The sequence below is a fragment of the Erpetoichthys calabaricus genome, chromosome 1 (assembly GCF_900747795.2).
Source record: "Erpetoichthys calabaricus chromosome 1, fErpCal1.3, whole genome shotgun sequence".
Classification (NCBI taxonomy): Eukaryota; Metazoa; Chordata; class Cladistia; order Polypteriformes; family Polypteridae; genus Erpetoichthys; species Erpetoichthys calabaricus.
The window spans coordinates 25,373,868-25,396,536 of NC_041394.2; the positions used below are offsets into that span (position 1 = coordinate 25,373,868).

The 22,669-nt window shown below is 39.0% G+C and overlaps 1 protein-coding gene across 2 annotated transcripts in view; it reads left to right on the top strand.

Moving 5' to 3' along the window:
* Nucleotides 1-3,634: 3,634 nt before the first annotated feature.
* shkbp1 (SH3KBP1 binding protein 1) overlaps nucleotides 3,635-22,669 on the top strand; it is a 61,841-nt gene continuing 42,806 nt past the window's right edge. For both annotated transcript variants that reach the window (XM_028796460.2, XM_028796466.2), the window contains exons 1-2: nucleotides 3,635-3,823; nucleotides 21,825-21,878. In XM_028796460.2, coding sequence (XP_028652293.1) covers nucleotides 3,768-3,823; nucleotides 21,825-21,878 — 110 coding nt within the window. In that variant the 5' untranslated portion in view covers nucleotides 3,635-3,767. The remainder of the gene's footprint in view (nucleotides 3,824-21,824; nucleotides 21,879-22,669) is intronic.

Here is a 22,669-nt window from a genome sequence, read left to right on the forward strand (position 1 = left end):
GGAAAAAGAAGGGCTTGACAGAATATGAAAGGTGAGCGTATGGTTAAGTGTATTGATGTTATCATATTTGAAATTCACAGCTGTTAACAGATATCCGCACAAACCCACAGCTGTCCTTCTTTTAATGTTTTGTTTATGTTTTCTTTAAATTGTTAAGGACTTGTTAATTGAAGGAAAATGGGGCACTGATGAATGTGTTTTTTGTTGTGTGAATTGATACAGGGTGTCCCATGAAAAAGTGGTGCGCCACCACTGAGACGACTGCATTGCGTGGTGAAGAGAAAAATGATCAAATTTGGTACCTGCATTTACAGAAGATGCTGAAAGTGATCTCCTTGTGCATCAATACATCTCTGTGCCCATTTCAGCATCGTCATGTACACTCTTTGCAACGTCATGGGATCGATTCTGTGCATTGCATTGTCAATGATCAACTTGAATTCATTTACAGTCCACAGATTTCTCTCATAAACACAGCCCTTTAAATGACCCCACAAGAAACAGTCGCATGTTGTTAAGTCAGGCGAACATGGTGGCCATAAACCCTTGCTAGTAATCCTTTCATCAGGGAAATGCTCCCAAATAGTAGCCATAGATATAGAGGAATTATGGCAAGTCGGACATCTTGCTTCAGTACACTGCCACCACAAATGTGATTTCCAGGGGTCAGAGAGCAAGGAAACAAGGCAGGCAACACGACCGCAGCTGCCTATCTGGTGGCAAACAAGATTGGAGTCATCTCGGTACAATTTACAATACAATACAATTTATTTGTGTATAGCCCAAAATCACAAAAGAAGTGCTGCAATGGGCCCTGCCTCTTGACAGCTCCCCAGCCTTGAATCTCTAAGAAGACAAGGAAAAACTCCCCAAAAAAAAACCTTGTAGGGAAAAAATGGAAGAAACCTTGGGAAAGGCAGTTCAAAGAGAGACCCCTTTCCAGGTAGGTTGGGCATGCAGTGGGTCTCAAAAAGAAGGGGGTCAATACAATACAATACACAGAACAGAACAAATCCTCAATACAGTATAAAAATAAAAATTTTAGAAGTATGGTAGAGGTGGGCCACCCTGTATAATGTTTTACAAGAATCTCATGAAATCTGCTAAATAAATACAACACACAAACACTGGATGGTATTTCAACTCCTTCATTTTCTGCACACTTAATTGTGGTGTAGGTTTAATTTTAAATTGATAAATTTACAATTTTTACCCATCAATCTATACTCAATAGAACATAATGACAAAGTGAAAACATGCTTTCAGAAAGGTATACAAATTTATTAAAATTCAAAAACTGCAATCTCTGATATATAAAAGTATTCAACCCCTTTGCTGTGGTGCTTCATATTGTGCTCAGATGCATCCTGTTTGCTTTAATTCTTGTGCTTAGATGTGTCTAGAACTTGACTTGAGCCAACTGTGGTAAACTGAAATGATTGGACACCTTTTGGAAAGGCACACACTTGTGTATATAGCATCCACAATTCACAGTGCATGTCTGGACAAAAAAAAAATGACATGAAGTCCAAGAAACTCAATGATTAACCTGTGGTGAGGTACGAGTCAGTGCAAAGGAATAAACATGCCTATAAAGCTTTCAGTATTCCCAGGAACACAGTGGCCTTTATAATTGTGAAATGGAAGAAATCTGGAACCAGTAGGATTCTCTCGAGTGATCTGTCTGGCCAGACTGAGTAACTGAACAAGAAGGGCCCTGGTCAGTGAGGTGACCAAGAATTCACTAGTCACTATATCTTGGTTTCATAAGTCATCTACTGAAGTGGGAGAACCTGTTGGATGAACACCCATCTTAGCAACACACCATCAATCAGGCGTTTATAGTAGGCTCACTAGACGGAAGCAAATATTGAGTAAAAAGCATGTGACAGCATTTAAAGGACGCTGAGTGCACGAGGAAGAAGATTTGCTGGTCTGTTGAGGCAAAAACATAACTCTTTGGGAAGAACTCTTAGGCACTATGTGTGGTGAAGAGCAGGCTCTGCTTATCAGCTCCCTAATATCTTTCCCATGGTGAAGCATGCTGATGGCAAAATCATGCTATGGGAGTGCTTTTCAGAATTAGGGGAAGGGTGAACACAGCTAAATACTGAGAAGTCCTAGAAGAAAACCTGCTCTAGAGTGCATGTGACCTCAGAGTGGGTGACGGTTCACTTTTAAGTACAACAATGACCTGAAGTATTCACCCAAGGCAACATCAAAATAGCATTGGGAGAAGTCTCTGATTGTTCTTGAGTAGCCTTGACCTATTTCTTATAGAACATCTGTGGAGAGACCTGAAGATGGCAGCTTACAGATGCCAGGAAGAATGGCCCAAATCCAGATGTGCAAAGCTTGTAGAGGTCAGGTATGGTGAGGTTGGGTACTGGTACTGGGTGTTGCCACACCCACCACAGGACGAAACACCTTGGGATTCCAGGATGGCAACCCCACAGGCATACAAATGGTCCAGTCCCACGCCTATCTATCTGCCACAGCCAGGTGCTAAATGGACGTCCCCTTGATCTGGTCCAGCCACTCAGGTCGACAACAATGAGGATCCTGCGAGCCTGATAACCCTCGAGGAATCGCACCACATGGCCTAAAGTGCCATAACTGCCGCTCCCTCACAATGCAGGTAATGTGCCACATTCGGGACTCCGTGAGCAGCTGCACGTTCGACACAAAGTCAAACCAGCGGTACCCAAGGATTCTTCGATGAGACACAGTACCGAAGGAGACTTACAGAAAAAGATTCAAGCCTGGAATTGTTGCCAAAGGGGCTACTCCAAAGTACCAAACTAATGGCCTTAATACTTACATGAATGACAGATTTTAGCTTTTGGTTTTTAATAAACTCGCAAGCCGTTCTGAAAACATGTTTTCACTTTGTCATCACGGGTTATTGAGTGTGAATGGATGGGCAAAAATGCCAAATTTAAAGGGAAATCTGCAACACACTAGAGGGTGCAAAAAATGGAAGGAGTCTGAATGCTTTCTGGCATTTTCGGTATTAAACATTGATATTTTCGAATTTAAAATTATTCTGCTATAACAACATCTTCTGTCAGTGTTAGTTACTTCTGATAAGACACTGGTTAAAGATGAATTCAGCGGACATTGCGGCAGCCACGCCCTTGTAGATGTAGCAATCACACGAAATTTTCTATTTTGTACCTTCCAAATTACAAATTTAATTTTCTGAGAAAAGACAGATTACTCAACATTGCTATTTCTTTGTACTTTTCACGATTTATACATTACAAATCCCAAGACCGCGACTCATCAAGTAATGCGGTCGCCAAATTAGCGAGTGAATTTTAAAATCATAAAAGGATTAATCAGTTTTCCTCCAGCACGCTCCAAACGATTACTGCCTGTTTAATCTCGTGCAGTTGTGCTTTTATATTCTTGTAATTACTACAGCCAACTGAACTAAACGTACATTCGTACCGGCCCGACTGAGATTCATTCTATGGAACACGAACACCACCTACCTAAAAGAATACTCATACGCAACGCAGGAAGTGAGGTTTTCGTTTTGATTGACTAGCCTTCTACCCAATCAGCACACAGTTAAGCAACTCATTCCACCAATCGGAGTTCATCCGAATAAGATTAGTGATGACGTAGAGCTTTTTGAGGAAGTCTATCGCAACTTGAAAATGAATACTGCAACTTTTTCCTGTTTATAATACACAATTCACGGATCTGTGGCGAAAATGAAGCGCTCAAGTTAGAGAGTACGAGGGGCTGATTCGCCCGAGATGGCAAACTTGTCTAGAAGCGGAGAAATCATCCACCTGAACGTGGGAGGAAAAAGGTACTGTACAGTAACGGGGCACGTAGACCTCGCTGGCAACTAGAAAAGTGTTCTGAGGCGTGTGTCAGACAGGGCTTGTTTCTGGGGTTTGCAGTTATTGCTTAAGCTCGTTTTTCGCCTCAAACGAGGCTTTTGCAATGTTATTACCATCTGCAAAATAACCGGTGGTGCGCAAAAGTAAAATGCAAAACACGTTGCGAAAACGAATCTACAAATTGTAGGGAGGTTATTAACCATGCGTTTTTTTTTAGAAAGGTATCTAAGCTGAAATTTCAGTGTTCATTGACACTTGAAATTTTTCTCAAATCAGGTATTCGGCTCCTGTTCAGAAAGCGGACGCCACGCGTTGAATGCAAAAAAAAAAAAAGTAACCGCACGATTGAATGCGATTTAAACACAAAGTCTTTTTCATTAAATAGTAAAATGTAAGCACTGGCTTAGTGTATGGTTAATATCTCTCTTTTTTTGTCCTATTTGTTAATTCCACTCGAAGGGGGTTTATTTGTTTTAGGAAGTTCAAATAACACAAGAATAAGTAATGACACCTTTTTGCGCATTGTCTAAGTGAAGTTTGCATGCGTTACTGCAATGGATGTCAAACTCCGTGTCTGGAGGGCCGCAGTGGCTGCTGGATTGCGTTCCAGCCACTTTCTATATTAGTAGCCAAGGCTGATGTTGTTAGAATACACGATATTGCCTTGATTTTGATTGACTTGCATTTTAATTTTGTAATTTTTATTTTCATTCTTAATTAAATGCCTAGTGATCATGAGATAAATTAGATTTCATTTGTACCCGTGTCTTTCATATAATTGTCTCAAAATGGTATTTGAAGAAAAAAAAAGTGAATCTGTGGAAAAGTAGCCTAATGTGACATGGCCTTTAGCCTTGCCTGCCTGTCCTTGCTGTTGCTGATTAAAGCCAGCATCACTGCTGTGCGTCTCACTTCTCTCAAGATCACTTTGTAGCTGACTATTTGATAGATGTACTGTACTTTATTTGTCTCCGTGGGGGAATTAAAACTTTACAGAAGCTCAAAAGAAAATATATAAAATAAACAGCATCCCTCACAAACACACACACACACACAAATAAGAACTTATGGTTTGGATAATGAAGAGCTGTTGCTGTCAGTAACAGGCTTGTAGTTGCCAATAAGATGGTGAGACCTGTCCAGATGTATCACAGGTTTACCGAGAAAGGCATTAACATTTGAATACAGCAGGTCCAGCTTTTTGTGTCCACGAAAGGAACATGCCATTAAAAGTCTGTTCCATCCAAAGTTGCTTAGCTGAAGATCCCAGCATTCAGAATGACACATCTTTAGAGGGTTCATATATAATATTGCTTTTGGGAAACTTTTTTTTTCTTGTACAGTCATGATCCTGTACAGCAGGGGTCCTCACTGATAGTCCTGAAGTGCACTGTGGCTGCAGCTTTTCTTTCTAGCCAGTTTCCTAATGAGCAGACAGTCCTTGCTGAAAGGGAAACTTGGTAGTTAACTATACATGCCATATTATGCACTCTTCATCTGAGGATTATACAGTATGATGTAAGAAATTTTTATTGAATGAATAAATAAATCGCAGCGTGTACATCCTGAGACATGCATGTATTAAGGAAACTAATTCAGTCAGTCAGTCATTTTCCAACCTGCTATATCCTAACACAGGGTCATGGGGGTCTGCAGGAAACTAATTAAACTGAAATATATTTACCTGCATGTATCTGTCAATATATTATACCTACTATTTAACCTCCTTAGCATTACATTTTTTTCTCAAAAAAAAAACATGTAAAAAGCATTGCATTTTTTTTTGCTTGAAAATTAATTTAATTAAGTCTTATCTTTCTACTGTAAAATGTGCAAAACACTAAAAGTTGACAAATTCAGAAGTGTTAAAGGTGTAATAATGATACTAATAATAATAATAATGATGATGATGATATTAATACTATATATACTGTCAAAATAGGTCTTTTCTGTGGTATATTGGGGAAATCTGCTTTGGTGTACTGTCATTTACCCAACACAGTTCAGCCTAACGGTTTGTCTCGGCAATTCTTTCAATCACGTCATCATCAAAAAATAACTTCACGTAAGTAAATGGATCTTGGCTGTCAACATTCACTTTTATTCCTGGCTGCCCCACAAAAGCAAAGTGAGGTGTTGCTGGTTTATTAGAAGCAGGTTCAACAGAAACCCAAACGCAATTGTCTCTTTCGGATTCATCAGATTTAGTTTAAGTTTCACTGTCCGGTTCAGTATCACTGCCTGATGGGAGACTTACTTCATCATCACTGTAGATGAGAGGCTTTTCAACATCATTGATCGTATCGCTGACAAGACTGTGCAACACCTGGGCTGCTGAAAAATGTTTCTTACGAGATACCATTATGAGACTAGGAGAAGACACATATACACTTTTGCCTGGGTGACGCTTGGGCCTGACACGTAAGATATGCCTATACAGTTGACCGAGTAATCCTCAGGTCTAACACTTAACACCAGACACGTCTATGCAGTTGCCTGAGAGACACTTGGGACTAACGTTTTCAAGATACACAATCTTGGAGTGTGCTTGTCGTAGGCTTCTCCAGCTCTATTTAGTTTTACTGCTTTTAGGTTTTAATAACTTTACCAGTTTGATTTGCACATATTATGTTTGGTTAAAGAAAGAGTACCATTTTATTAGACCGGATAATAGTTGTCATGAGGCCGACATTAACAAATTCTGAAGTCAAATGCACATAAGGAGCAGGGAAGAGAAGATGTTTAGATGCTAGAAAACAAGCTGAGTGACCACTGTAAAAGTAGTAGCTTTTAAATACATTTTAATAACACAAACAACACAAGGGCACCAATCTTTGGTCAGAATATTTTAAATGTTTTATTGACATTTAAAATTGGTACTGGTTCTGAATGAAAAGTTATTTGGGAGTCCGCAGATCCGGATTTTGCTCATGAACTTGGCCAAATGACTGGATTCACTGAAAAATATTTGAATGCCCATCAGTAATGTAAGCTTTCTTTTTAATTCTACTGTTCTCTGCTTGTATAAACTTCATTAACCGTAACATACTCAGCCTGGTATGTCACATTAACTGGTTTGACCGCTTTTCTCAGAGCTAATACTGGGCTAGTAAGGAACACCTAGCACACAAAGACAACAACATTCATTTTTATTGAACATTTTCATACAAGGTATGGCGCTCAAAGTGCTTTAGATAGATAGATAGATACTTTATTAATCCCAATGGGAAATTCACAATTTGACGGTGTCAAAGAAATATGAATAGTTACAAGCAAAGGAAAACAAATTAAAATTACTTAAGAATGATAAGGCCTAGTTAAAAAAAAAAAAAAATAATGCACACTTACAGAAATTAGATTTATAATTATATGGGAGTGACTTTGGATATACTGAAATTATAAAAATTTGGAGTGACTTAAAAAAACTATAAGACATTTTTTTCATTACAGCCATGTGTAAAATCAAAACCTCTCTGCTTTGTAAGAATGTGTAACATATGAATATTTCCTTGATGCCCACTAAGAAATTGCCCTTCATTTGACAAGTCCAAATAAATTCACCGCCACTAGGGCATTTGGGAAAGAAACAAGTTGCTTTTTATTAGTTAATAAACATCTTGCTTCTCATAAACCTTCCTTAACAGAGTTACTGATATTGTAACATCTTGCATCTCCTTCTGTGAAGATGTGTCTCTCCCTAAGAAGACCATTGTGAGATACAACAATGACAAGCCGTGGTTCTCTGAGCTGCTAAGGACAAGGCATACAGGGATGAATATTGATCTGCAAAGCGGCGCTTGATTAAAGCTCTGAAAGCTGCAAAAGCCACTTATAAAGATCAGCTGGAGAAAAGCTTTAGCTGTAGCAGCGAGGCAGCATGTAGTTCTCTGAAAAAACTTAACAAATTACAGGCAGAAGTGCTCTCATGCCTCATCCTCCCCCATTTTGGCTAATCAGACAAATGAGGTTTATTGCCGGTTTGATAAGGACTTGAGACCCTGCTTGAACTCTAACCCTCTGCCTACTGTATCAACAGTCCCCACAACTGTCCCTCCTTCATTGAAGTTTGATTCACCTTCTTCAACTTTCTTTCCACCCCAGTCATTCCCCTCTGCTCCACCCAATACTTTCTGTGAAGCAAGAGGTGTTACAAAAACCTTTCAGGAAAGCAGCTGACTCTGGTGAAGTGTCACTTGGTACTTTTAGACATTGTGCAGATCAGTTAGCCCCTGTCTTTACTGACATACTTATTACTTTCTTGCAGCTCGGCAAAGTTCTGGACTGCTTTAAAGTAGCCACTATTGTTGCGTTCCCAAAGAAAGACAAAATCTCTGAACTTAATGATTATAGGCAAATTGCTTTGACCTCAGTAGTTATGAAAGTACTCGGACGTCTCATGCTTTCCTACCTAAAGTCCATCACTATCCCTCTCCTTGATCCTCTTCAGTTTGTACATAGGGTAAATCGTTCAGTGGAGGATGTAATTAATTTATTCCTCCACTACATTCTTCAGCACCTGGACTTGCCTATCACCTGTGTAAGGGTCTTGTTTGTGGATTTCTGCTCGGCCTTCAATACCATTGTTCTGGAGTTGTTTCAGAGCAAACTAATCCACTTAGGTGTACCCTATGGTGTTTGCCAGTGTATTATGAGTTTCTTGACAGGTAGGAACCAGTATGTGAGACTGGACCCTTTTCTGTCAAATCCAATGTCAGTTAGCGTAGGCTACCCCTAAGGCTGTGTTGTTTCACCTCTCTTGTTTTCGATTTATACAAATGACTCTAGTTCTATAGTCAAATCTGTAAAAATCCTAAAATTGGCAGATGACACAACCATAGTGGGTCTCATTTCTAATAATGACGTGTCTTCCTATCAGAGAGGTGGGCCATCGTGTAGAATGGTGTTCATGTAACAAGTTGGAGCTCAATACTACAGTGGAAATGAGGATTGATTTATGCCAACAAATCACTAATTGTCCACCTTTGCAAATTATTGGCCAGGCTGTGTCTGTGATTCCTTCATTTAAATTCCTACTTTCACTAATACATTAAAATAGGCCTTGCACATTACCTCCATCATCAAGAAAGCCAGGCAGAGATTGTTCTTCCTTCACCAGCCTAAGAAGCTTGTCGTATCAAAGCAGGTATTTCTAAAATTTTAATCAGCCATCTTTGAGAGTATTATGACCTCCTCCATCACAGTTTGGTTTCCTTCTGTCTCCTCTCTTTCTAAGATTCGGTTGCAGCAGGAGATTTGTTCAGCTGAGAAGATCATTGGCTGTTTTCTTCCAACATTAAAAGATAAGTTCCTCGCCAGAGCAAAAAAGAGAGCAGGAAAGATTGCAGCTGACCTCAAACACCCCAGCAGCCATCTGTTCATTAAATTGTACCTCACAGGTACTATTGTTACCCAAACTACACACCAACTCCACAGCTTCTTTTCTCAAAGTATTCTGATCCTAAATAAACTTGCAAATGACTACTGCTAACTGTTTTTTAGCAACATGTAACTGCTAACTGCACTGTTTGTCTATTCATAAATACTTCATACTAGCTCAACTTGCACTATTTGATATCTGTATTATTTTGTATAGTTTTTCTATATATTTGAGAGTGCTATTGAACTTTGCAGATGTCTTTGGTCAAGAAACTGTTTGTGTAGTGGTTTGCACAGTGTCAGGTAAATGGTGGGTTGAAATTGTGTTGTCTTGAGTTGGTAATGTCTTGTATTCCACGTTTTGCACCTGGTATGTTTCACATGCTAGCAATAAAGTGATTCTAATTCTGATTAATATTTATACATTTTTATCCAAAACATATTGTTATCAGTTAAAAATGAAGTCTGCTATGGAAGTCATAGTATATGCAGATTGGCCTGATAGAGCAAAAAATAAAGTTTTTTGAAAAGGAAAATGGATTTTAAAAGTAATAAAAGCCATATTGACAAAAAAAAAAAAAAAAAAAATCAAAATTCTTCATCTTCCTTGTTCATCACTGTCATAAAATATTATTACTTCAGTCCAAGTTTTATATGAAGAGGAAGCAAAAATATTATTGTCGGGTCAACAAGTGATTTATGTGCCACTTTTCTGCCCTGGACCCAAATGCTTATGGAGCGGCCTGTTTATTTTATAGTAGTGAGATTCTTCAGCATGGCTGGCCCATTCAGAAGTGAAACAACAGTCTTTTGTATATGTGAGCTGCTTTCTTAGTAGCAGTGACACTACTTTTAGATCACCAAAGATGTTAAAGTTGTTATACTGTATTATAATATGAGGGAAAGTCAGGTCATCATATGTACCAGTAGGTAGTGTGTTGGCCTTGGTAATCCTGATGGCCTAACCATTGTGTTGCAGAAGCCTTGTGTATATTATGCCTATTAATAATAAGAGGCCCAAATATCAATGTTCTGGAGACATGGAAATAATGAGAGGAGTGCATCCTGGTGAGAGTTGTAAAAATTTCCACCGGGATAAGAGAAGACCGTCAAGTCACTGTTTAGCAGAGTTGGTTGACCTTCGCCAACAAAGAAAATAGAGAAAGGGAGGGAGATGGACCACTGGTGACATTTGTTGGATCCCTGGAGGTTATAACTCCTGGGTCATAAAGTTTGGGGAAGGAATGTGGAGGAATGGCTGCAGTGATGGTTTTCTTTATCCAGTCTGGTTTGTGGCAGTAGTGAGTCTCATTAAGCCCATAATTTTGCAATGGTCAGTGCAGCTACCTCACAGATTCAGCAAACTGCATTTGAATCCTGTGCCAGGTGGCTGTCTGAGTGGAGTTTACATGTTCAGCTTTTGTCCTGAAAGGATTCTGGGTACTCCTTTTTTTTCCTTCCACTGACAACAATTTGTTTGATTGCTCCCTGTCATGGACTGGTGTCCTGCCCAAAAACGGAGTCTGTCTTGTAGCAGTGTTGTTAAGATGGCCTGTTGTTCTTACAGTGAACTAACAGGTTTGGGATTTATTTATTTTTACACTTTACCTCAACAGATCCTTATAAATCAATTATACATACCATAAAATATTTGTATTTATTTGCTTTGCAGACTTTTTATCCAAGGTGAGTTTATAAAAGAGATCAACATAATTGAGTAACATTAATCTGGGGACTGTTTTGAACAAGTGTAGTAGGACATAAATTAACAATACTAGCATAACAAAATGATGAATTAACAATATGGCAGATATTCACAGAGCAAAAAAAAAACATTCATTTACAATTTTACAAATATTCATAGAACAGTAGAGCTTTCAATTGCTTCTTAAAAACATCGAGGGAGCCGGCAGCTTGTTTCAGCAACTAGGAGCTACTTATGGAAAGAGTCTGGATTGAGATTTGATACCACACAGAGGTGGCCTCACCAGGCCTTATTAGTGGCTCCTACACCGGCAACGACCCATTGACTACTCTGTAAACAAGCCTCAAGGATTTGAACTTAATGTGTGCTGCTACAGGGAGCCAATGTAGGAACCTGAAGAGAGGTGTGACATGCACTCGTCTTGACTGATTCAAAACAATGTGGACCACCGCATTTTGGATCATCTGCAGACCTCCTACTACTAGTGAGTTATAATAATTCAGACTTGACAAGACCAAAGCCCTGTCATTGTGATGCATTCTCTTGGTCTGATAAGGTTTTCAGATGTTAAGTGGAGTAAATGTGCATCAACGAGAGACACAGGTTCTAAGAGTGTTTCACCACATCAGATCAATATCTTCTACAAGGACCAGACCCGCGATTCTCTACAGAATCGCAAATCCAAGAATGGCAATTACTTTCTGTTCTCTCCAATATATGTAGGAATGTAAGATCATGGAGGGTGGGAGCGTCCTGGGAATGTGTTCATGTAATGAAAGACATATATTTGTAGTAAAGCGGTTTCGTTTTGGAGCCATGACTCATCTGGCTCTAGTGTTTAAGAAGCGCGTTGTAGGCGCCTTCGTTCATTGTTATTATCCATGCAGTGTTGTGTTTGTTTTCCTATGGGTGTGTTGTTAGCTAGAAGTCGTTTGCTGTTGCTAACCACAGGCACTGTGGAGTAGCTGACTGCTGGCACTGTCAGTAGTCACCACTACCTCAAGTTTAGATACATACACATATATAGATAGACGCAGCATTGACTGTGTTAACCAGCAGACATGATACATCAGCCCGCCTGTACGATACCTGAGGTGTTTCGTTGTGGAGCCGTGCCTCCTTTGCTTCTGGTGTAGCTCCTGCGTTCATTGTTGTTATCCATGCAGGCTCGTTTTTGTATTTCCGTTAGTTGAGCTCTTTCATTTTGGAGCCATGACTCCTATGCTTCTGCTGTTGCAGAAGCGCGTTGTAGGCACCTGCGTTCTCCGTAGTAACTCGGGTTTACAACCTTCGGTTAGTAATATGGAGTTTCAGAAGCGCATGGGTGTGTTGTTACCTAGACGTCGTTTGCTGTTAGGAATTCTAATTGGACCACTGACCGCAGGCACTGTGGAGTAGCTGACTGCTGGCACTGTCAGTAGTCACTACTGCCTCAAGTTTAGATACATACACATATATAGATAGACGCCGCATCCACTGTGTTACCCAGTAGACACGATACGTCAGCCCGCCTATAAGATACCTGAGCTTTTTCATTTTGGATCCGTGCCCCTTTTGCTCCTGGTGTTTGTAGGCATGACTCCTGTGGTTCTGGTGTTTTTGAAGCGCTTTGTAGGAGTCTTCGTACATTAATCCATGTAGGCTCGTTATTGTATTTCCGTTAGTTGAGCCGTTTGTTTTTGGAGCTGTGACTCCTGTGCTTCTGCTGTTTCAGAAGCGCGTTGTAGGTGCCTTCGTGTACCTATAGCCTGTCTCGATGCGTGCGTTGTAGGAGCCTTCGTTCATTTATGCATGTGGGCTCGGTTTTGTATTTCCGTTAGATACATACACATATATAGATAGACGCCGCATTCACTGTGTTTCCCAGTAGACACGATACGTCAGCCTGCCTATACGATACCTGAAGTGTTTCGTTTTGGAGCCGTGCCTCCTTTGCTTCTGGTGTTTGGAGCCGTGACTCCTTTGGTTCTGTTCGTGAAGCGCTTGCGCTCATTGTTGTAGGCGCCTGCGTTCATTGTGTTTATCCATGTGGGCTCGTTTTTGTATTTCCGTTAGTTGAGCTGTCTCTTTTTGGAGCCGTGACTCCGTTAGCTATACGTCGTTTACTGTTAGGAATTATAATTGCACTTACGTTTAATACGGAGCGTTCGTTTATTGGTTTTATCCATCTGGTCTCGTGTCTGTGTGTTCTGTAGCTGTACTGTTAATAATGAATTACTGTAATGTGATTCAAATATGCTGTGTAGTGTGGACCTTTGTGGATTCCGTAGTAATTCGGGTTTGACTCTGGGGCGGGGCGCTGAATCCATCTGGTCTTGTTGTTGTTATTTCTATGGCTGTGTCGTTAGATATGGGCTCGTTTTTGTTCGTTTATTGTTTTTATCCATCTGGTCTCGTTTCTGTGTTTTCTATGGCTGTGTCGTTAGCTATGGGCGGGCTCGTTGCAGTGCGGCAGTGTGCGTGACATCCGGTTTACAACCTTCTCGTTTCTGTGTTTTCTGTGGCTGTGTCGTTAGCTATGGGCGGGCTCGTTGCAGTGCACGTGCGCTTCGATGCGCCCTGCGTTTGTGACATCCGGTTTACAACCTTCGGTTAGTAATATGGATGGATAAGTTTCTAGCCTTAGTACTTTAGTGTAAATTTCTAGCAGCTTTGTACATCTGTTGGATTTTTTTTACAGTATTTCTTTGTATATATCCACACTACTACTTTTTAATTTAAAAGCTGCATTTTTTTTTTTAAATAAAAACAGTCTGTGTCCACAGTAGATTTTTCACATTGTTTATGAAATTCTCTCCGCCCTCACTAACACAGGCGAAAACGCATGTGACATAGCTGTCTGTCAATATGCATATGTGCATCGGTGGAAACGGGAATGGCAAGTGTTCACCACATTAGACATTCATTTGCAGTTTATTTTTACACATGGGGAAACTTCAATAGAGAGAAAAAAAAATGTTTTGTTTGGGCTGGCGATGAAGTGGAATTGTTGTTGAGAATAATGCTCGAGTGTAAGGCAAACAAAGCGGTTGAGAAAATTAATTGGAAGGATCCAATCAATTTAATAAGTGCAGATTACAGTCAGCATGTCATTACTCACTGGAGCCATGATCAGTGACATGTGCCAGTCTTCACTGGTTGAATTCAAGAGGGGCCGCTGCATTTTGGACCATCTGCTGTGCACTGATGGCACATGTGGGTCTTGCTACTACGTGATCTACATGATCTTGTGTGGCGTAAGTTCCTGTAAGTACTGTATAAGAGCATACAGGGTTGGTTAGTATTTTATAGTTGTATAGTAACCAAGTGACTATGTGGTGTAGCGCACCACTGAATGTGAAAGCAATGCTTGTCACCCTAGGGCAGCATAGCTATTTAGTTTTTTTTTAATAGCTATCAAGATCATGGGCATGCTTATCTTGAGGATGGGGGAGGTGTGTCATATCTGTGGAGGAGACACGGCTTCTGAATGGTTCGGGTCTTGCATGTCTATGGCATGTGTTCTGCCACTCTTGGAAAAGAGAAAGGAGGTAATGCGAGCGGTGCATTGTCTTGTTAAAAAGAAACCGATTGTGCCAGCTTTAAAGTCCTGGGAAAATGTTTAAAATAATAGAGTATAGTACTAACTGGAGAGAGTGCAACAGCATACGAGAGAGTTGAAGAGAGAGGCAGCTCCTTACGGAGTGTGCGCCGGTAATTGCCTTAGGAAATGGTAGAGTTCCTGGAGGAGGGGTCAGCACAACGTGAGTAGCGTCACGGAGTGCTGTCTGATTGAGGAACGAGAGGACGTCATTTGGGTATTGGGTTCTACAGAGGTCGTCTTTTGGCCGGGTTGGGTGTCTGATGAACCTTCAGGACTTCAAATAGAGTGAAGGTGGAGTAGTGAGCATGAATTAAAGCCTGTGCATATCAATAGGGGGACTTTAACAGTATTTAATTATTTCTTTGTTTATTTATTTTTTCCCTTTTCTGATTTTGTGGAAGAAAAGAGGAAAGTGCAGTATTTTTGTAAATATTTGCTTTTTGTTGATTTTTTTTTTAATTTAATGACTCGACATCATTTTGATTTTGATTTTTGTTTTTTCACCATTTGTTTGTAGCACCTGCACTTTTGTAATTTTTTGTTTGTGTCCCTCTGATCTCACCATGGATACACACAGTACATGAACTACAAGAGCCCAATGTGCAGCATGGTGCCTATTTCTACTACACGGGGTCTCTCACCTGGTAATTGCAATATAAATATTGCCTGTGAACAAACTTTTATTCTGGTGTTGATCTTCTCACAAATGTTCTCCCCAATTTGTCTTGAGGTTGTGGTTACTACATTAGTCTCTAAAGTTTCAGTTAGACCATTATTTTCTTGACGGCTATTGGTGAGAATAATAAAATATTAATCTGGGCCGCACTGATATGGCAATTCTTGGCCGATACCGATCTTTGCTATGTCACATCCGCAGATAGTAATGCTGATACCAGTATTTTGTGTTATTTTTATTTGCATTTTATTCATATGCAAATTACAATAAATAATCTTGATATCTGACCTGATCCCAATAAAAGGCTGGTACTGCCATGGTTTACCATTTATCATACATCTTTAGTAATAATGCCTATCAACCAATCTAGCAGCTGTTTAATAGAAGTGATACACTGTTTTAGCAAATGAGACATTTGCACTAATATGTAGAGTGGATGCAGCTTTGTGATCTTAAGAACAATATAATTCTTTTTATATTTTTAAGACAAAGCCAAATTTACTTGGTATCTCTGTATGGGTAAACCACAATTTGTTTGTATTTTTATTATGCACAACTTGGTTTTCAAGCCACAGAATTTAAATTTTTCACACAGGTCCTTCTCACCACTAGTCAGGTTTTTGACATGCCTTTGGGCAGTGGGGTCAGCCTAGGGTTCGCAGCAGGTGACATTAAATTCTGCAGTGTTGAGATGGCAGTATACAGGTTAGCATACATCTTTCAAGCAGGGAGCTTCAGACAATTAGACTTCAATTTCCATTCATTACTTTTAAAAAATATTTATTAAGTCATGCCTTCTCTTCAATATTTTTTAGGGCCCCAAGTGGCGCTGGATCTGGCCAGATTGCACGTTTGGCTTCCAGAAGTAATCTCTTGCCAGTACATCACAATCTCAATGTGCCATGGCACTGTTTCTGTGTTGTGTTGTATTTAAAAATACACTCTTCTCAGCAGTACGGTAACACCAGCTGGTTACAGTTGAGAAGACATGGGGCTAGAAGTGACTGTGATCTTAATGAGCTGTGATAAATGAATAGTTATACGTATATTGTAGTTTCCTCTCATCCTGTCAAATTATGACTTACGTTTCAAATGGCTACAGTTGCTCGTTGTTGTTTTTCAGCTAGGCTATCTGGCTTTTCTGTATTTTCTGGTTTATTATGTTTTTTAAATTTTTGAGTTATTTGTTGTGTTTTCATGTGATTTCTGTTATGTTTATTAATTGTTTCATATTAAGGGAAAACTCAACTCAAAATTGTCTTTTAATATGTTCCTTACCACATGTAGTTTCTACTGATGTCCTAAAAAATATTTAATCTTATATTTGTCATTGAGAATGGACATAACATTTCTGATAAAACAGAAGCCTATGATGATCAATGCGGGACAAAAGCAGACACTATCAAAAATGGCAAGAAAAAAATGTCATGTAACTCATGTGGCATAATCCACTTGACCAATCATCAAATTGTATGCTTACAAAGAGAAAATTTATGTATTTTTTTTTTTTAATAAAATAGTGTTAAATAACTCCAGAAAGTAAACGTAGCTCACAAATGGGAATCTCCTTCACATGGGATCATGCTTTTAAATTGAAGACAGGACTCATGACTAATGGATGAGGGAGATTATTCATTTAATGTACTGTAAATAACAATAATAATTATTATTATTATAATTATTTAAATGAGTTTACATTTATCATCCATCTATCCATTATCCAACCCGCTATATCCTAACTACAGGGTCACGGTGGTCTGCTGGAGCCAATCCCAGCCAACACGGGGTGCAAGGCAGGAAACAAACCCCGGGCAGGGCGCCAGCCCACCGCAGTACGTTTATCATTTAATGAATAAATCAAGAGTAGTCCTTTTTTGTGCTGTGTCTTTAAATGTTCATTCATTGTGTTTTGTGCAGCGCTGTGGTGTCGGTAGATAAATTCTTCGACTCCGACTCCTTAGTTTCCGGTACTTCTGACTCCGAGTCCGACTCCTCTGTATTTAAAATGCAGATGTATTTTCCATGTTGATTGAAGGAAGGCGCAACATACACGTCATTTAGCCTCAGAACTACTGGCTAGGAAGCCGAGTCTCTACTGTATTGGCCAGTAAAACAAAAAAAATAAAAACAATAAGTAGCATGCATAAAAATCAGGAACAAGAACTTTATCAGTTCAAAAAATACAAACCACATTCTTCAGTAGTTTTAAAACAAAAACAAAGATTAAGTACATAAACAAAAACAGTTTATATATTAAACTTGAACTACAGTTGTAGAGTAGAATAGCTGTTAAATGCAATCCAAAATTAACTCAATGCAGTGTTCTAAGAAACAATATTGCTTCTGCCAGATCCTCTTTCATAGAAGCTCTTAAATCTGACTTGATTATTTTTAGAGATGAAAATAGTCTTTCAACACTGACTTGGGTGGGTGGCTTTGCTGTTACAGTTCTAGCCACATCACTAATAATCTCTGGATCAACAAGGATGGCTTCTTCTACAGTCAGTTTTGATGAGTGATCATACTTTTCAACTTCTTTTAACTCTTTAAAAAACTCCTGCTGGAATCTCTTTATTTGGACATTTACTTGTCGTTTATCTTTCACGCATAGGCGACATCGCTTTGCTTTTAAAACTTCCATTTTGTCCAAGTAGGAATCAAAGTCTAATTCTTCATTTGAAGAGTATGATCCTGAGTTACCAGTGCTTATAGCTTCATCCAGTGGTGGTGTTTCAGGTAGTAATCCCTTCATGTGAACTGCTACATCGTAGAGTGCCTTTTTTCCATTAGCAATCTGGTCACTGCTTAACAAAGTTCGGCTCATTGGATCAAAATAAATAGCAGCTAACAAGATTTGATTATCCAGATTATCCTGTCTCTTTTCTTCATTGAAGATACAATGCCATCAGCTATTAACCCTCCACTTTTGTTCGGGCAATATATCAAGCTCTTCCTTTCCAAGAAAAATTTACTGGGTGTTAAATCTTCATATTGCAACCTCTTGGTGACAGTAAAGGGTTAAGAAAGTAGACTTTCCAGCTCTTTTACATGTGCCCACTGGCTTTCAGTTAATAAAACATTTTCATTGTCCAGTTCTTCAAGAAAGTCTTTTAGTTCAAGCAAACACTTTACCATCAAATAAGTGCTTCCCCAGCGTGTTGTTTGATCCAAAATGGCTCCTTTTCCTGCACGTCTTTTCAAAATGGCATCAGTTTTAAGGGCCATGGCTGCAACAGTTACTTACCTCAATTTGCCAATTAGAGTAACTACAAGACGATCTTTCAATCCATCTCTTACTGCAAGTTGCAGAATATGAACAGCACAATGCATATGTTGAACAGTAATAAGCTTAGATGCTTCTTCAGCAATGTTACCAAGAATTTCACTCTTCTCTTCAGTTTCACTTTCATACTTGCAGAACTGTCTTCTTCTAATATCTGTTTGTCAGTTTCTTCATCTACTTTATTCATTTTCTCAATTGTGCTTAACATATTAGAAGCATTATCTGTCACAATATATAGAATCTGTTCCTTTTAAATTTCAAAATCTTCTAGAACAGGTGGTGTGCAAAGTTATGCTAAAGTTTAACCCTGGGTGGGAGTATATGTGGAGAGTGCAGACAGAACCCCTGAACACACATCAGACCACAGCACACACCTACATCATTACACTTGTTTACACGCAAATGAACTTGTTAAACACATTATATCTGAAGTAAAATGAAACACTTTTTGTAATGCACCATAATCCAGATTACAATATGTGAATGTCAGGTTGTATAATAGCTCAGCTGAACTTCACACTAGTAGTAACACAACTATGTACTGGGCTTTATTCTTACATCAGATAAGTACTTAATTATGACTATTGTTTATGAAATGGGACATTTGAATTTGCTGTAATTTTTTTTTAATTGCAATTTAAATTTATTAGGAGTCGGAGTCTCCAGGTACCCAAAATTGTCTCCGACTCCTCGACTCCAACTCCAACTCTACAGCCCTGGTTTTGTGGGTGGAAACCCAGGAGGTGGGCTCACCTTGACATCACTGCTGCTGGGCCATTCGTCTGCCTTTATATTGTATTTAGGACACAGAAGTGGATCGTTGAGTGTTGCTGGAGTTGTTTTGAGAGAATTTTTTCCCTTTTATTTATTTCTTTTTTTATGTTTTTCTTGGTTACTTATTCTGGGTTATATATTGGGACTACTTCAACTTTGATTTTCATGTTGACAAAGCCTTTTTGACCTTGTTTAATTTGCCTTACTAATTTTGTGCATTCTTTAAAATAACTACTTCGCTTTATAAAGATTCATTGTTTGGATTTGTTTCATTGAGACAGATGTTATATGGCTTTTCACTCTAGGTATGTTTTGGAACATTTAGAAGTATATTGTTGAACTTTTAACCCTAGGCCCCTTTTCTAGGCCTGTGCAGGCCAAAGCGTGTCTGTGATAATTGGGGTCTGGCTGTCATGGGTAAGGCCATACTTGGGCATCTTGAGGATCCTAGCCTGCTTTGTGAGACTTTTAGTAAGTCGTTCACACTTTCACCATGTCATATCTCCATTACATAACAAATGTGAGTCTGTTTTACAGCCAGACATTTCTAGACGCTTATGCTGCTTCTCTCGTGGGTCAGTATATGTTACTTGCTCAGATCAGTGTATACTAAAATTCACAGCTGTGTTTTGAAATAATATATGGATAGTAATGGTAAACACGGCTAGAAGTCCTAAAATTTAAGGAACAGGGTCTGTCCAGTCACAGGATCAGCAGCCTGAAATGAAGATGCATACACACAAAAATATTTTTCTAGCTGTTTTTACTCAATGCAATTTAAAATAGCCAAGTGAAAGACACAATAGCAACAGTTAAGGAAAAAAAAAAGAAAAAAAGAAACACCAGATCGCACCCTCCTAAACAATACTCCGTCATCTGTAACTAATCACCTTCTCCATTGCACACCAAGTTATTTGGCTTCCACCTGTGATCAGTTGTAATCATTCTGATTTGTTCACCTATTCATGGAGCATTTCAGTGCTTTAAAGTGCAGCTGGAAACAAACAGTCAACTGTGGGCAGCAAGGCACTGTCAGAGATCTCAGTGATAAAGTTGTGGGCAGGAAAAAGTCAGGAGATGGAGACAAAAAAAAAAAAATCAAAGCATTTATTAATCTGTAGGTGCACAGTGAAGTCCATAATCAAGAACTGGAATGTGTTTGGACCTTTCCCAGATTAGACCGTTCCTCCACACTGGATGGAAGAGCGAAGAGGAAACTGGACAGAGAGGCTAACAAGAGGCCTCTGGCAACTTTGAAGCAGTCATAGCAATTTTTGGCAGAGAATGGTCATTGTGTGCATGTGACAACAATATCACAGATTCTCCACAATTGTGACTTATATAGGAGTGTTTCAAGAAAAAAGCTACTTCTTAAGAAAGGCCACATCAAGTCTTGATTGAGCTTTGCCAAAACGTACCTTGAATATTCTGAGGCCAAATGGAAAAAGGTGTTGTGGTCAGAGGAGACCAAAATCAAAATATTTGGCCTCAACTCCAAACGGTATATCTGATGGAAAGCACAACTTACCATCCAAAGAACACACCATACCTACAGTAAAGCATGGAGGTTGTAGCATCCTGTTGTGGGATGCTTCTCTGCACTTGTCAAGATACTGTAGAAGGAAAAATGGATGGGGCAAAATGCCATCAAATTCTTGAGGAAAACCTGCTGCCCTCTGCCATAAAATTGTTAATGGGAAGAAGGTTCACTTTCTAACAAGCCAATGACCCGAAGCACCCAGCAAAATTGACCACACAGTAGCTGAAGGAGAAAAAGATGAATATCCTTGCATGGCCGAGTCAGACCCCAGACTTGAACTCTATTGAAAATCTTTGCAGTGACTTAAAGGTTGTAGTCCACCAACAGTCACCATCCAGTTTGACTGAGCTTGAACAGTTCCGTAAAGACAAGTGGGCAAATATTACACAGTCTAGATGTGCAAAGTTGGTAGAAAAGAATCCCAACAGACTCATGGCTGGAATCAAAGCAAAAAGGAGTTTGACAAAGTACTGACATGGATGGGTGATGACCATCCATCCATCCATCCTGAATGGTGCCATGATATCTTTCACTTGCCTGTTATAAGTTGCATTGAGTAAATACAGCTGGAAAAATATTTTTTGTGTGTGTCTTTCTTTCAGGCTGCAAAGCAACAAAATGTGAATATTTTGAAGGGGGTTGATTCTTTTCTATATGCATTGTACTGTAAATGTGACTTATCAATCCCAAATTGGCAACAACATGAAATATAGTGCAAAGCATTAAAAAAAGTTCACATTATTACTTAAGAGTCAAACCCAGACCTTTACACTCAAAATAGTAATTATATGAAAATGTAAACAAATATTATACCTGTGTGTCTATTATGATAATTAAAATAGACATACATTTTTAGCAATGAAAACCCACGGCCATCCCACTTTTCTAACAGTAAGTTTTTTCCCCACATTTCAGTGAAAACATTCTATTCCTGTGTTTTTTGCTCATTTATTTTTTAAGTTTTGTGCAGGTGCAGATAAAGTACGGTACCTTTTATATTTATTTTCATTAATATTTTTTTCTTTTTTAGATTCAGTACATCAAGGCAAACATTAACTTGGGTTCCAGATTCATTCTTTTCAAGGTTAGTTTGAAGGTCTCTTTTTTTACCAGCTGGAAATTGTGAAATTATAGTTGCAATACTGACCCATTATTGGAAATAGGAACTGTATTAGTTAAAAAATATATGAAACTAAAAAAAGTGTACCAAATAAACTCCTATTTTTATGTTATTATTTTGAATATGGCTATATTTGCTTGGGTGGCTCAGTGGCACAATAGTCAGTGCTGCTACCTCATACATTCAGTGTAATTCTTACTCCCATTTGTAGTCCATGTGGAGTTTACAAATTCTCACTGAATCTTCATGGGTTGTTTTCTAGGTTCTTTGATTTACCTTCCATCTCCCCAAGGCTATTAACTGGGGGCTCTAATTTGGCCCCGTATGAGTGTTGATTTGTGTATGAGTTTGTGCATCAGTGAGCTAGGATCCTGGCCAGCTTTGGTTGCTTGATTGTGTTCAGTGCTGTGGGAGAGAGTATGCTTCAGTGTCCCACAACTCTTAACTGGATATAGTTGGATTTCAAATGAAATGTTATATTTCATTTATATATTGTTTATTTTTACAGTAAGACTCGTTGCTAGTGATTACTTGAATGGTTTTTCTACCATGCATGTTCTTGTTGCTGCTGTCCCTACTAGGATGTTTTAAAAACATTCTAATGGTTAATTTGTTTGGGTTGACAGCATATTTGTTACTGCATTAGAAAGTCAATATACTCTTAATCACACTTAACTTACCCCACAACATTCTCTTGGATGTTTTTTCAGGTTCCTTTATGATTACTGATGTGCTTCTTAAACCTACATGCACCC